The sequence below is a fragment of the Apodemus sylvaticus genome, chromosome 1 (genome assembly GCF_947179515.1).
Source record: "Apodemus sylvaticus chromosome 1, mApoSyl1.1, whole genome shotgun sequence".
Classification (NCBI taxonomy): domain Eukaryota; kingdom Metazoa; phylum Chordata; class Mammalia; order Rodentia; family Muridae; genus Apodemus; species Apodemus sylvaticus.
Window position 1 is genome coordinate 166678734 of NC_067472.1, and position 14530 is coordinate 166693263.

Below are 14530 nucleotides of genomic sequence, written 5' to 3' on the forward strand. Positions count from 1 at the left end.
TTATTGAAACATTTCAGAACTGGCTCACATTGTTTGAAATTGCTCACCTTCTAGAAGCAAGAAATTAAAGAAAACACAAGCACTAATAGGGAAGCAGAGCAATAGGTTTCTTATGAAAAAAGGACAGGAGATAGATACCAGGCCAATCTTCAAAATAGTCTCATGAGGAGCATAACTCAAAAGAAGGACTGTGTAGATACAAGTACAGGAAACCACAGATCTTTCTTCCTCTTTTGAATGTTCCTCCTCAAGCACCAGTTTCTCAGCACTCTATGTACTAGGATCCCGTCATATTGGAAACTGACTCAGAGGACTCTTCTCTTTGGCACAGACCAGCTTATCATCTCCTATAAGAATAATAAAGCAAAGGTAAGATGCCTTTTTGCAACCTTCTTCCCAAACTATTATTTAGTGTTTATAGTCAGTGACCATATATTTATATCTTGAGGTGGAAAACCCCACAAAATTGTCATGTTTCTGCAGAAGGACCTACAAATATCTCATGAAAGCATTGTAGGTCTGTAGACTGGGTTTAGAGAAGACTGAAGCAAGGCAATGTCCTCTTGTGCTTTCCTAAATTATGCTCTCATCCTAACTACACAATCTGCTGCTATTGTAACTTTGATGCTTTCTTTGACTTACCAAGTATATGTGTACAGGCACTGTCTATAAAATACCAGTTATGTCAGTACCTCAATTACATGTGTTTTCTTCAAGGGAAAGTTTCCATTCCTTTGTGCATTTCAGTCTCAGTAGGCAACATCTGGTTTATAATGGAGAGAGTGTGAGGGACACAATTAATTCTAACATCAATAAAGTACATCTTTTGGGACAGTTACATGAAGATTTTAACCTATCTACAACCCAAAGAAAAAACATGTAGTGCGGAGCTCTATCTGAACTCAGAGTTGGCTGTTGCTGTTGCTGTGATGCCAATGTTCCTGTATTCTGCCTCAGGCATTAAATATTGATCAATTTTATTTTTTAAATATTTGATTTAAGCATACAGTATACTAAGATTACTCTTCCAAGCTCTATAAAATATTCTTCTCATTTCTGTCAAATTCTTTCTCTACTAGTTCCCTTTTGAGATTATGATATTTAGTTTTGTTTTATAAAATTTAATCTGTATGCCAGCTGGGGAAATTGATCTATATATTGGTAATTGATTTGAATACCAGTAGAAAATTGATTGAAAGAAATGATTTCCCCTTTGCCCAAATCTGTTGTTAGTCAATTATTCAGCCTCCAGAAGTAGCCCTCCCAGAATCCTCTCTTCACTAATGCCTGGCTATTGATGGGAACATATTTATGCATAACGTGTGTAGATATTCCTAACTGCTCTGAATCAGTGACTGGAAAGAGCATGTTTTGGCAAGGAAATATCATTTATGATGCTCTTCTTATGTTTCCTTACCTCACGTGTTTCTTCTTTTTCTTCTGCAGTGTTTCCTGATCCTTATAGAAGATGATATAAATGGCATTATTATGGTCAAACACTCAAATGCTACTACCTGTCAGTATCTCACACTGCCATAAATCTCTTACCAGTATTTTCTCGAAAACAGAAGCTTTACTCTTGAAGAGTGAGTGTAGTGTCCATACAGGAGTATAAATATTTTATTCAGTGAGCAGCTCAGTGGTATGCCAATTCAGTTAAACAACTGACCTTAGTTTCACTATAGTGTCTATGATATCCAATATCTTCTGGGTTTTATCCTATTTTAAGCACAAGGCAAGCATTTCCTTTATGTATTTTGCTTCAAATCAAGCCAGAAAGTAGTTACTTACCTCCTTAACCCTGCTGCCACTATTGCACAGTTATGTACACCTTGCCTCCAGGTTGCTTTCATAGACTACTGAATTCACTGCTACTTAAGACCATAGATATTTTTGTCTCATAGGAGCCTTCACAGTACCTTGGCTGTGAAATTTACCCAAGAGGGAATAATCTTGTCCCATCCCTCAGGACAAGCTTGTTCTATGTCATTTGTACACTAAAGAAGTGCAGTGTCTTGAGTAATAGGGTCTGAACATGTAATTATTACTTGAAAAGGAAAGTTAATAACTATAGTCGGTAATTCTGTTGGCAGCTCCCTGGGCACTCCCTGATGTGCACAAATATATCACATACATATAAGTTATGTATGTACATATACTAAATATATATGTATACAGATATAAACATACATATATGTCTGGTAAGATATTTTGTTTAGCAAACTATTAGTCATCAAAGCAGCCTTTACAGGTATAAAAAGATAGCTCCCTGAAAACTCATCTTTCAAAAATAACCATTTTTTCAAGTTCGGTATAAGGTCGTAAATTTCTGTATGCCTTTCATTTTGATTAATAATCTTGATCTTGCCTTATTTACCTATTGCACACACTTCTTCTATGTGAGTCTTTCCACCCCAATATCTCTGTTTGTACATTCATATTTCTTCATTTGATTCTTTTGTCTCCCTAAAGGCATTCCCTCTCAGTAAGACTCTTTTGTGGACTCTCATCAGCTCCTCCCTTCAGGTTCCAGCCCTACTTGATTTCCTGTCTTAACACTGTTTCTACTGTCCTGGCTTCCACAAATAATCCTATATGACAAAAAACCTAGAGATATGAAGCTAGGATTCACAGATGAATAATATCTGATATTTCCTTTTTGATGCTCCTAGGGTTTTTCTCTCAATACATTTTTTAAGTTATGGTCATTTATATTAAAATTTCACAATAATTTCTTTTTCTTTTTGTTTTTTGATTTTTTTTTGAGACAGGGTTTCTCTGTGTAGCCCTGGCTGTCCTGGAACTCACTCTGTAGATCAAGCTGGCCTCGAACTCAGAAATCCACCTGTTTCTGCCTCCCAAGTGCTAGGATTATAGGCATGCACCACCACTGCCCAGCTATAATTTATTTTTCTATTTAAAAACTGTTCCATTGTGCACACACACACGCGCACGCGCGCGCACACACACACACACACACACACACACACACACACAAACACACACACATGATATTTTACCGAATCATCAGTTGACTCGTTAAGGAATCTACCATGTCTGATAGATATTTACTATTAAGTGCTCTCTTACTCTGTCAATTTTTCTTTCTCACAATGACTTCTATTTAGCAGTTGTTACCTTTTCTTTCAATTTATATTTTCCCAAATTTTCTTTTTTATTTCGCAACAGTCTTAGAAATTAAGTTAATCTCAGAACCAATGTTTACATTATGGCCTGAAATATTTCTAGGTCAACAATATAGCCATTCATTAGATATTCCTTCATTTGGGAATGAAGAAGTCCATTAGCCACATTGCAGCAGTTCATGAGATCTTCATCCGAAAGAACCACCAGTAATGACATTTTCTTCATATTTTTGTCATTACGCTTTTATTTATTAACTTAGTTTTAGAATAAAAAGTAAAGCTGATCATTAAAAATTACCACAGCTGTCGATTGCTAAAATAATGTTCATGTTTTAAATCATTTCTACTATAATCTATAATTACATCCTTTATATACAAGAAGTGTGTGCAAAGTTTTTAAAGTATAAAGTAATTCTGATATATAAGATACAAATGGTTGCCCTTAGGAGTAAGTTACACTTGACTACTTGCAATGAATCACAACTGGTTACATCTTTGATTTGTATTCTATTTTTATAAGAACAAATTCATCACTTTATCATACCAACTTCTTTTAAATTTAAACAAAACTCCACAGGTCTAAAATTTTCAATAATAATTCTGTTATTTGCTTTTTTTCTTCCTTCTAAAAGATAGAAGATAGATTTAAGGTTTTATAATCATAAACAAAAGTCTTTAGATCATTTTAGGCAGAACAAGCAAGTTATAATAGAAAACTTTAAAATAAAGTTTCACAGTTTTAAGAAATTTATTCGGAAAGTCTAAGACATGCAAATTATGTTCTCATACTTTTGTTTTCCAAAGAACAACCCTATATTCTGTAGAATAATCCTCATACTGAAAATATTCAATGCCTAATTTTAATGCTCCCAACATCATAAGAATCAAGAAAAAATTAAAATGTTTTGCTCTCTAAAGTTGGCCATGGTGGTACATACCTGTGGTCCCAGATACTGAAAAGGAGAGACAGAAACACCAGGTATTTAAGGCCATCTGTAGCTACATAAAGAACTTTAGGTGCCTGTCTCCAGGAAGTGCAAGAGGAGGCAGGCTGGGAGGAGGCAGCATGCTCTGGTGAGTCTGGCCATACAGAGCACAAAATCTAATCCTGAGGCCTCTGGTGGGAGCCTTCAGGTCTCCGCTTTGGGATCTGGAACAGCCTGGGCCATAGCACCCTGTCTCCAGGAAGTGCAAGAGGCCAGCTGTCCACCCTGAGGCAGGCTGGAAGGAAGCAGTGTGCTCTGTTGAGTCTTGCCCTGCAGAGCAGAACATCCAGTCCAGAGACCTCTGGTGGGAAACTTCAGGTCTCCGCTTCTGGATCTGGAACAGCCTGGGCCACAGTGCCCCATCTCCAGACTGTGCAAGAGGCCAGCTGTGCACCCAGAGGCCAGCTGGGAGATGGTAGCATACTCTGGTGAGTCTGGCCCTGCAGAGAAAAGGATCTAGTACTGAGGCCTCTGGTAGGAGACTTCTGGTCTCTACCTTTGGATCTGGAATAGCCTGGGCCACAGCACCACTTCTCCAGGCAGTGCAGGTGGTCAGTTGTACACTCAGAGAATAGCTGGGAAGAGGCAGCTTGCACTGGTGAGTCCAGCATTGACAACAAGACCAACTAATACCAGTGAGCACTAGATGGCAAAAGGCAAATGTAGGAATGTTACTAACAGAAATCAAGGAAATATGGCAGCATCTGAGCCCAGTTCTCCATTAACAGCATGTCCTGGATACCCCAACACACCAGAAAAACAAGATTTGGATTTAAAATCACTGGTCATGATGCTGTTTCAGGAACACATGAAGGACATAAATAAATCTCTTAAAGAACTTCAGGAAAAAAATGGATCAAAAGTTAGAAGCCCTTACAAGGGAAACACAAAAATCATTTACAGAAATTCAGGAGAATATAGAAGCCAGTAATGTGGAAATGCAAAATCACTTAAAGAAAAAAGGAGAACTTTGGTCAGTGGGCTGAGGTCATGAAAGAGGAAAAACAAAAATCTCTTAAAGAATTACAGGAAAACACAAACAAGCAAGTAAATCAAAACTATCCAGGATCTAAAATCAGAAGTAGAAACAACTAAGAAATCTCAAAGGGAGACAACTTTGGAGATAGAAAACCTTGGGAAGAAATCAGGGGCCATAGATGCAAATCAACAACAATATATAAGAGATAGAAGAAAGAATCTCAGATGCTGAAGATGCCATAGAAACCATTGACTCAACAGTCAAAGAAAATGCAAAATGCAAAAAAGCTTGCAACACAAAACATCCAGGAAATCCGGGACAAAATGAGAAGAGCAAACCTAATGATTACAGGCATAGATGAGAATGAAGATTTACAATTAAAGGGCCAGTAAATATCTTCAATAAAATTATGGAAGAAATCTTCCCTAACCTAAAGAGAGAAATGCCTGTGAATATACAAGAAGCCTACATAACTCCAAACAGACTGTACCAGAACAGAAATATCTCCCGTCACATAATAATCAAAACCTGAAATGTACTAAACAAAGAAAGAATATTAAAGGTAGTAAGAGAAAAGGGGCAAGTAACATATTAAGGAAGACCAATCAGAATCACATCAGACTTCTCACCAGAGACTCTGAAAGCTAGAAGATCCTGTGGGCAGATCTCATCCAGACTCTAAGAGAACACAAATGCCAGCCAAAAATACTATACCCAGCAAAACTCTCAATCACCATAGACGGAGATATATATAGAACACGAATAACAGAAAGTCCAAGTACACGTGGAAACTGAAAAATATTCTACTCAATGATACTTTGGTAAAGGAAGAAATAAAGAAAGAAATCAAAGACTTTTTAGAAATTAATGAAAATGAAGACACAACATACCCAAATCTATGGGACACAATGGAAGGAGTGCTAAGAGGAAAACTCATATCTCTGAGTGCCTCCAAAAAGAAAATGGAGAGAGCATACACTAGCAGCCTAATGACACACCTGAAAGCACTGGAACAAAAAGAAGCTATTTCACCCAGGAGAAGTAGAAGGAAGGAAATCATCAAACTCAGGACTGAAATCAATCAAGTAGAAACAAAGAGAATCATACAAAGAATCAACAAAACCAGGAGCTGGTTCTTTCAAAAAATCAACAAGATAGATAAACCCTTAGCCAGACTAACCAAAGGGCACAAAGACAGTATGTAGATTAACAAAATTAGAAATGAAAAGGGAGATATAACAACAGAAACTGAGGAAATTCAGAAAATCATTAGATCCTACTACAAAAGCCTATATTCAAGACAACTGGAGAATCTGGAGTTAATGGACAGTTTCCTATCCACATATCAGACACCAAAATTAAATCAGGATCAAATAGATCTTCTAAACAGTCCAATAACCCCTAAAGAAATAAAAAGGGTCATAGAAAGCCTCCCAACCAAAAAAAGCACAGGACTAGATGGCTTCAGTGCAGAATTCTATCAGACCTTCATAGAAAAACTAACACCAATACTCTCCAAACTATTCCACAAAATAGAAACAGAAGGAATACCATACAAATCGTTCTATGAAGCCACAATTATGCTGATACCAAGACCACACAAAGATCCAACAAAGAAAGAGAACTTCAGGCCAATTTCCCTTATGAATGTCGATGCAAAAATACTTAATAAAATTCTTGCCAACTGAATCTAAGAACACATCTAAATGATCATCCACCACCATCAAGGAGGCCTGATCCCAGGGATGCAGGGATGGTTCAATATAAGGAAATCCATCAGTGCAATCCACTACATAAACAAACTCAAAGAAAAAAAAACATATGATCATTTCATTAGATGCTGAAAAATCATTTGACAAAATTCAGAATCCTTTCATGCTAAAAGTCTTGGAAAAAATAGGAAGTCAAGGCCCATACCTAAAAATAGTTAAAGCAACATACAGCAAACCGGTAGCCAACATCAAATTAAATGGAGTGAAACTTGAAACAATTCCAATAAAATCAGGGACTAGACAAGGCTGTCCTCGCTCTCCATATCTTTTCAATATAGTACTTGAAGTTCTAGCTAGAGCAATTAGACAACATAAGGAGGTTGAGGGGATACAAATTGGAGAGAAAGAAGTTAAATTATCACTATTTGCAGATGACATGATAGTCTAAGTGACCAGAAAACCTCTACCAGAGAACTCCTACAGCTGATAAACAACTTTAGCAAAGTGGCTGGTTATAAAATCAAATCAAGCAAATCAGTTGCCTTCCTATACTCAAAGAATAAACAGGCTGAGAAAGAAATTAGGGAAATGATACCCTTCACAATAGCCACAAATAATATAAAGTATCTTGGTGCGACTCTAACCAAACAAGTGAAAGATCTATACAAGAACTTCAGGTCTCTGAAGAAGGAAATCGAAGAAGACCTCAGAAAAATGGAAAAATCTTCCATGCTTGTGGATTGGCAGAATTAATATAGTTAAAATTGCCAGCTTGCCAAAAGCAATATACAGATTCAATGCAATCCCCATCAAAATCCCAACTCAGTTATTCACAGAGTTAGGAAAATCAATTCTCAAACTCATCTGAAATAACAAAAAACCCAGGATGGCTAAAACTCTTCTCAATAGTAAAAGAACTTCTGGGGGAATCAGTATCCCAGACCTCAAGCAATAATACAGAGCAATAGTATTAAAAACTGCATGGTATTGGCACAGTGACAGGCAAGTGGACCAAAATGGGGTACAAAGTCAAACAAAAAATTCTCACCTGAAGAACTTCGGATGGCGGAGAAACATCTTAAAAAATGCTCAACTTCATTAGTCATTAGAGAAATGCAAATCAAAACAACCTTGAGATTTCACCTTACACCAGTCAGAATGGCTAAGATTAAAAATTCAGGAGACAGCAGGTGTTGGTGAGGGTGTGGAGAAAGAGGAACACTCCTCCACTGCTGGTGGGCTTGCAAATTGGTACAACCACTCTGGAAATCAGACTGGCGGTTCCTCCAAAAACTGGACACCTCACTTCCAGAAGATCCTGCTATACCACTCCTGGGCATATACCCAGAAGATTCCCCACCATGTAATAAGGATACATGCTCTACTATGTTCAGAGCAGCCCTATTTATAATTGCCAGATGCTGGAAAGAACCCAGGTATCCCTCAACAGAAGAGTGGATGCAAAAAATCCGGTATATATACACAATGGAGTACTATTCAGCCATTAGAAACAATGAATTCATGAAATTCTTAGGCAAATGTATGGAGCTAGAGAACATCATACTAAGTGAGGTAACCCCGACTCAAAAGGTGAATCATGGTATGCACTCACTAATAAGTGGATATTAACCTAGAAAACTGGAAAACCCAAAACATAATCCATACATCAAATGAGGTACAAGAAGAAAGGAAGAGTGGCCCCTTGTTCTGGAAAGACTCAGTGAAGCAGTATTCGGCAAAACCAGAACAGGAAAGTGGGAAGGGGTGGGTGGGAGGACAGGGGGAGAGAAGGGGGCTTGTGGGACTTTCGGGGAGTGGGGGGCTAGAAAAGGAGAAATTATTTGAAATGTAAATAAAAATATATCAAATAAAAAAAAAGAAAAAATGCTCAACATCATTACTCGTTAGGGAAATGCAAATCAAAACAACCTTGAGATTTCACCTCACACCAGTCAGAATGGCTAAGGTTAAAAATTTAGGAGACAGCAGGTGTTGGCGAGGATGTGAGATAATGGAACACTCCTCCACTGCTGGAGGGGTGGCAAGATGGTACAACCACTTTGGAAATCATACTGGCGGCTCCTCAGAAAACTGGACATGACAATTCTGGAGGACCCTGCTATACCTCTCCTGAGCATATACCCAAAGGATTCCCCAGCATGCAATAAAGACACATGCTCCATTATGTTCATAGCAGTCTTATTTATATTAGCCAGAAGCTGGAAAGAACCCAGATGTCCCTCAATGGAGGAATGGATACAGAAAATGTGGTATATTTACACAATGGAACACTATTCAGCAATTTAAAACAATGCATTCACGAAATTTTTAGGTAAATTGTTGGATCTGGAAAATATCATCCTAAGGGAGGCAACCCAATCATAAAAGTATACACATGGAATGCAATCTCTGATAAGTGGATATTAATTAGCCCAGAAGTGCTGAATAACCAAGGCACAATTAGTGTAGCAAAAGAAAAAGAGAAAACTGAAGGCTTGCATGAGCGACTAAGACTCTGTCACAAAAGGAAAAGCAGAAAAGGATTTGCCATAAAGTTTTTAAATTAAATCTTCAAAGCATAAAATATATTACTGGACACAGCTTTGGGAAAGTATACAAGGAAGATCATTTTTCAAATATAGACTTCCAGGATCTAAATTAATCTTCCTTTTGCTCTAATGGCTAGAAGGAACTTAAGTGTCCATCAGTTAGGTATTCCTTAATTATGTGGACATAGAGACCTGTAGACTGAAAGTAGTTCTGATACCTGGGACATATACCCTAAAGGAAAAGTGAGGCACTAAGAGGTAAAGAATCCAGACTGTCATTTACCACTTGTAGAAAAAAGGATTTTCATTTTTTTACCTTAGTAAAAACAGTATAAATAAGTTTTCATTTTATTGCAAATCACCTATGAAGCAGACAATAGATATCCTCCCTTAATAGAAAATTAGTTACAAAAGATTAAGTGTGCCTGGTTAAATAAAAATCTGATTAACCATTTCTAGAATTAAAATACACTGTCACACCTACATTAGGCCTATTCTTCATCATTTCCATCACTGAGTTAAGTCTGCTCAGTGAATAATTTATAAACAGTAAGCGCAGTACAAGGACAATGATTTCCAGAGTTCTGGCTGAGCAAGCAAGGGAAATCATGTCACTAATTAAAGGTCAGTGTTCTGTGTAGACCACATAGAATGTAGTGGATTTTTCAATCAGTTGTGTGCTACTTAGCTGACAGTTCAGTGACTGATACAAATTGATTTAACCTCATCAAACGCCACTCATTTTTTTGCATTCTTTCTTGTGTTTAATTTAGAAAAGTAAAAAGTATAAATTTTATCACATAATTGGAGCTCTGCCTTAGAAATGCAGCTTATAATTCTTATGGGAGAAAATCAGGCGATCATTAATGAATTAATAACTTAGTCCTTCAGGCTTAAAAATACTAAGTATATATATATATATATATATATATATATCGATATAAAAATATATATATATAGATATAAAAAATATATCGAATAAAAAAAGACAAAAAAGAATATGTATATATGAATATATATATATAAACCAAACTACTAGACCAAAAAAATGTAATCATCAAACATGAGATTTTCTTGTGAATTCCATTTCATTTCTAATCCATCTCTTAGGTCATCCAGGTCCAGCAGTCTTCCTGAGTAAAAGGCCACTTATTCAATTTAGTTTTCTTTTCCATTTTTGTTAATACAAATGTACCAACCACTGAGTAATAAAAGGCAAATATGTAACGCACCAGGGGACATCTCAAAAGGTCACCAAGATGGTCTGTGTGAGGAGGGCTGATTATTTGTCTGTAAAGATAATTTCCCCTGTGAAGCAGTTAGTGTTTTCAGTTTATGAAGTCTCTGAAGGACATTCTGCACGTCCTCCTGCAGTTTAATGAGCACAAGAGCAATCTGCTCATCGAGGCTCCTTCTGGTCTGATCCCCAGCACTCTCCATTACCTCCACATCCTACTTGTCAGCCCTTGGTTCATTTGCTCAAATGTGGCATTCCCTGTCCTGAGACTGGAGAAGTCCTTGCTTTCTCTTCCTTTATTCTCACAGTGTGGTGCTCCACTGCTACTTCTGCCAGCTTCTCTTCCATGTTTTCCTTCACCATTTCCCTTGACTGCTACCATCTGCATTTTCCCAATGCTGCAATTTTCTTGAGATTGTTGAACATTTTCACAAAACCTGGAACTTTCCAAGTGCTGAGTTGAATCACCACCTAAGTAATACTCTTTAAAAAAAAAAAACAATTTTGCCCTCTGATTTAACATGGTAACAAGAATTTTACTTTTTACATTTTTTATGAAGATAAATTTAATGGTTTCTTGTCTAACACAGATACATTTATTTCAGGCTGGATTATTTTTCAATTTTTATCATGATTTTTTATTCGATATATTCCTTATTTACATTTCAAATGATTTCCACTTTCCTGGTTCTCCCCTCTCCAAAAGTCCCATAAGCCCTCTTACCTCCCCCTGTTCCTCCACCCACCCCTTCCTACTTCCCTGTTCTGGTATTCCTCTGCATCCTTGAGTCTTTCCAGAAGCAGGAACCATTCTTCCTTCTTTTGGAACATCATTTGATACTCTTATTGTCCAAATTGCTTCATAGAATCACAGCATACTTCACTATCTGAATCATTTGTCAAATGATGCATTCCTGAAACATATTCACTAGGATCTTCATTTGTATCTTGGTGAACATAGACAACAGTGTTTCCTGTCTGCTGTCAGCTGTGATCTCCAGGATTTTCATCTTCACTGCTTCTGGCACTATGGGAGGAATCAGTATGAATGCCACTCTGTATATTCTGAGCAAATCTGTATTTATAGCCATTGGTAACAATGATTTCCAAATTCTTATCTGTTAAATTATTCATCATTTTCTTATCATCACAGCCACTCTGTTCTGCTCCTTTTAACTCTTCCTGGGCCTCTTTTTGCTCAGACACAGCTCCACTATCATTGCTGTCAACTTTACCATTAACTGCTTTGGTATTTGAAGAGGTCAGAACATTATAACATCATTCTCTCTGCAACCCAGTCAAACCACTGAGTGAAGGAATACAAATCTAAATCTTCTGGTGGTGTATTTTGGCGAATTCACGATCTAACTGGGAGACATTATTAAGTACATACTGTCCTTTCACTATCCCTGTCCAAAAGCCTTTTCTTCATTTTTTATGTGCTTTAAGGTACTAAACATGCTCTAAAACAGTTGTAAAAACATTTAATCTAGATTTATAGCTACTTTTGTATTAATTAACTAATTTATTCATTTTGAATAATTATCACACATATCATACATATGATATATTACATATTGTGATATTTATCCTATATATTTTACCTGTGTCACATGTAATTTGATGTTATATATATATATATATATATATATATATATATATATATATATATAGAGAGAGAGAGAGAGAGAGAGAGAGAGAGAAAGTATAATCCATGAATAATAATAAATCAGTGAATATTCTCAATTACCTTCTGTGTCTCAATAGAGTGCTTAATGTCCTCAAAGACTTTTCTTCTTTTAAGTTTCAATCTGAAATGGAGCCTGAGTCACACTAGCACATAGGACTAGTCTGAGTATGAATATGCATTCCATTCATGACTGCCATCATGATTTTTATTTTTTCCCATTGGATGGTTTCACCCCCTGCCCAGACTAGGAGCAGCTGTTTGTCATGATTCTGGCTTCTGAGTACCTGCAGCAGAAAAGAACCATCCTTATGAAAGAAAAGAAAATTAGGTTCAGAGATGTGTTTCATTCTGACACAGCCTGAGACACTGACATCTCAACTACTCTCATAGCATTAAAAGTCATAGGCTATAAAGGTCCCAAATAAATTGGTGTGAAACTTTTGATGTCATCACTAATGTATGCCTTTAAAGAAATGCTCCAGAAAATTTAAAGTAATAAAGGCTCCAAATATCCTGGTATAAACTAATTACTTAACGTCTTGGGTCCTATTTCTCATGCTTATGAACCAGGTCAGGCATTACCATACCAATACAATTGCTGTTCCTGAATCAGAGATTCATCAGCATGTGCTCATGTACTTTTTTTTGTTATTGTTTCAGGAACATGAGTGGAGATTTCCTAAGCAAGAATCTAAGCATCTCAGACTCGAAAATTAGCTATACAGTACTGAATGAAAGCAACTACACTGAGACTTCATATTGCATCATCAAGATCCAAGCCATGATTGTGCTTTCCATCATCATTTCCCTGGTGGGGATGGGACTCAATGCCATGGTGCTGTGGTTCCTGGGCATCCGTATACACAGGAATGCTTTCTCTGTCTACATCCTTAACCTGGCTATGGCTGACTTTCTCTTCCTGTGCTCACAGTTTGTAGTTTGCCTTCTTATTGCCAATTACATCTTCTACTCCATTTTCATTGAAATCCCTTCGTTTTTTTTAATTGCATCAATATTTGCTTATCTTTCTGGTCTGAGCATTCTCAGCGCCATTAGCATTGAGCGCTGCTTGTCTGTAATATGGCCCATCTGGTATCGGTGTAAACGTTCCAGACGCACATCAGCTATCACATGTTTTGTGCTTTGGGCTATGTCCCTGTTGTTGGCTCTCCTGGAAGGGAAAGCATGTGGCTTACTGCTTAATAGTTCTGACTTGTATTGGTGTGAAACTTTTGATGTCATCACTAATGTATGTTCAGTCATTTTATTTGTGGTTCTCTGTGGGTCCAGCCTAACTCTGCTTGTTAGGATCTTCTGTGGCTCACAGCGGATTCCTGTGACCAGGCTGTATGTGACCATTGCACTCACAGTTCTGGTCTTCCTGATCTTTGGTCTTCCCTTTGGGATCTATGAACTTCTCTATCAATGGATTGGTGATTTTCATTATGTTAAAATTTGTGATTTTTTTCCTGAGATACAATTCCTATCATGTGTTAACAGCTTTGCCAACCCCATCATTTACTTCATAGTTGGTTCCATTAGGCACCGAAGGTTCAGGAGGAAGACTCTTAAGCTTCTTCTACAGAGAGCCATTCAGGACAACCCTGAGGAGGAAGAATGTGGAGATAACAATTCTTCGGAATACCCTGATGAACTGGAAAGAGTTCAGAGCAACAGCTGAGACCTGCTTGATCAGAGAAAATTGGTTTTGAGGGAAACATTTTTTCTCACCTTTGTGGACTGTAGTCACAACCTTGCTCAGTTTGTTACCTCATCTTCAATTCGTTAATTAAAACAATAATTTTGGTAAAAGTTGAGAGAAATGGATTTTGTCATACAAATACTGACTGTAGCATTTTTGAAGCTGTGTTACTTAGGGGTTTACCATCTCCTTTGGATGAGACTCCTTGTGTAAGTGTTCTGTGGTAAAGAACTGCTCCTACTGTTGACAAACTCTCCTTAATTAGAAGGCAATTGGAAGTAAAAGGAAAGGCTGTATTTCTTTAGTCACTGAAATTTATAATGCTTAAACAAATGTTGTTTCTTTTAAATATTCTTTTTAAACACCCTTCTCAGTGTTTAAGACTTAAATACATACACTTTATCATCCTAGTCCTCATTAATTTCTTCAGGATATAAAGAATATATGGAGTGTTAGTCTTTCTTATATAAATTGTATCCTAAACAAATTTTCTTTAGTCACTGAAATTGACAATGTTTACACAAATATT

General features: G+C 37.0%; 1 protein-coding gene and 1 pseudogene across 1 annotated transcript; one reads left to right on the top strand and one right to left on the bottom strand.

Moving 5' to 3' along the window:
• Positions 1-312: 312 nt before the first annotated feature.
• On the top strand, positions 313-14089 carry LOC127682229 (mas-related G-protein coupled receptor member B2-like). The gene is made up of 2 exons (XM_052178617.1): positions 313-369; positions 12960-14089. Exon 2 carries the CDS (start codon positions 12964-12966, stop codon positions 13978-13980), a length of 1017 nt encoding a protein of 338 aa, XP_052034577.1. The 5' UTR covers positions 313-369; positions 12960-12963; the 3' UTR covers positions 13981-14089.
• On the bottom strand, positions 10526-11881 carry LOC127691173 (acyl-CoA-binding domain-containing protein 5-like; annotated as a pseudogene).
• Positions 14090-14530: the final 441 nt, after the last annotated feature.

Excerpts from the sequence above, each read along its gene's own strand:
- LOC127682229 (XM_052178617.1), top strand. The coding sequence starts at position 12,964 with ATGAGTGGAGATTTCCTAAGCAAGAATCTAAGCATCTCAGACTCGAAA.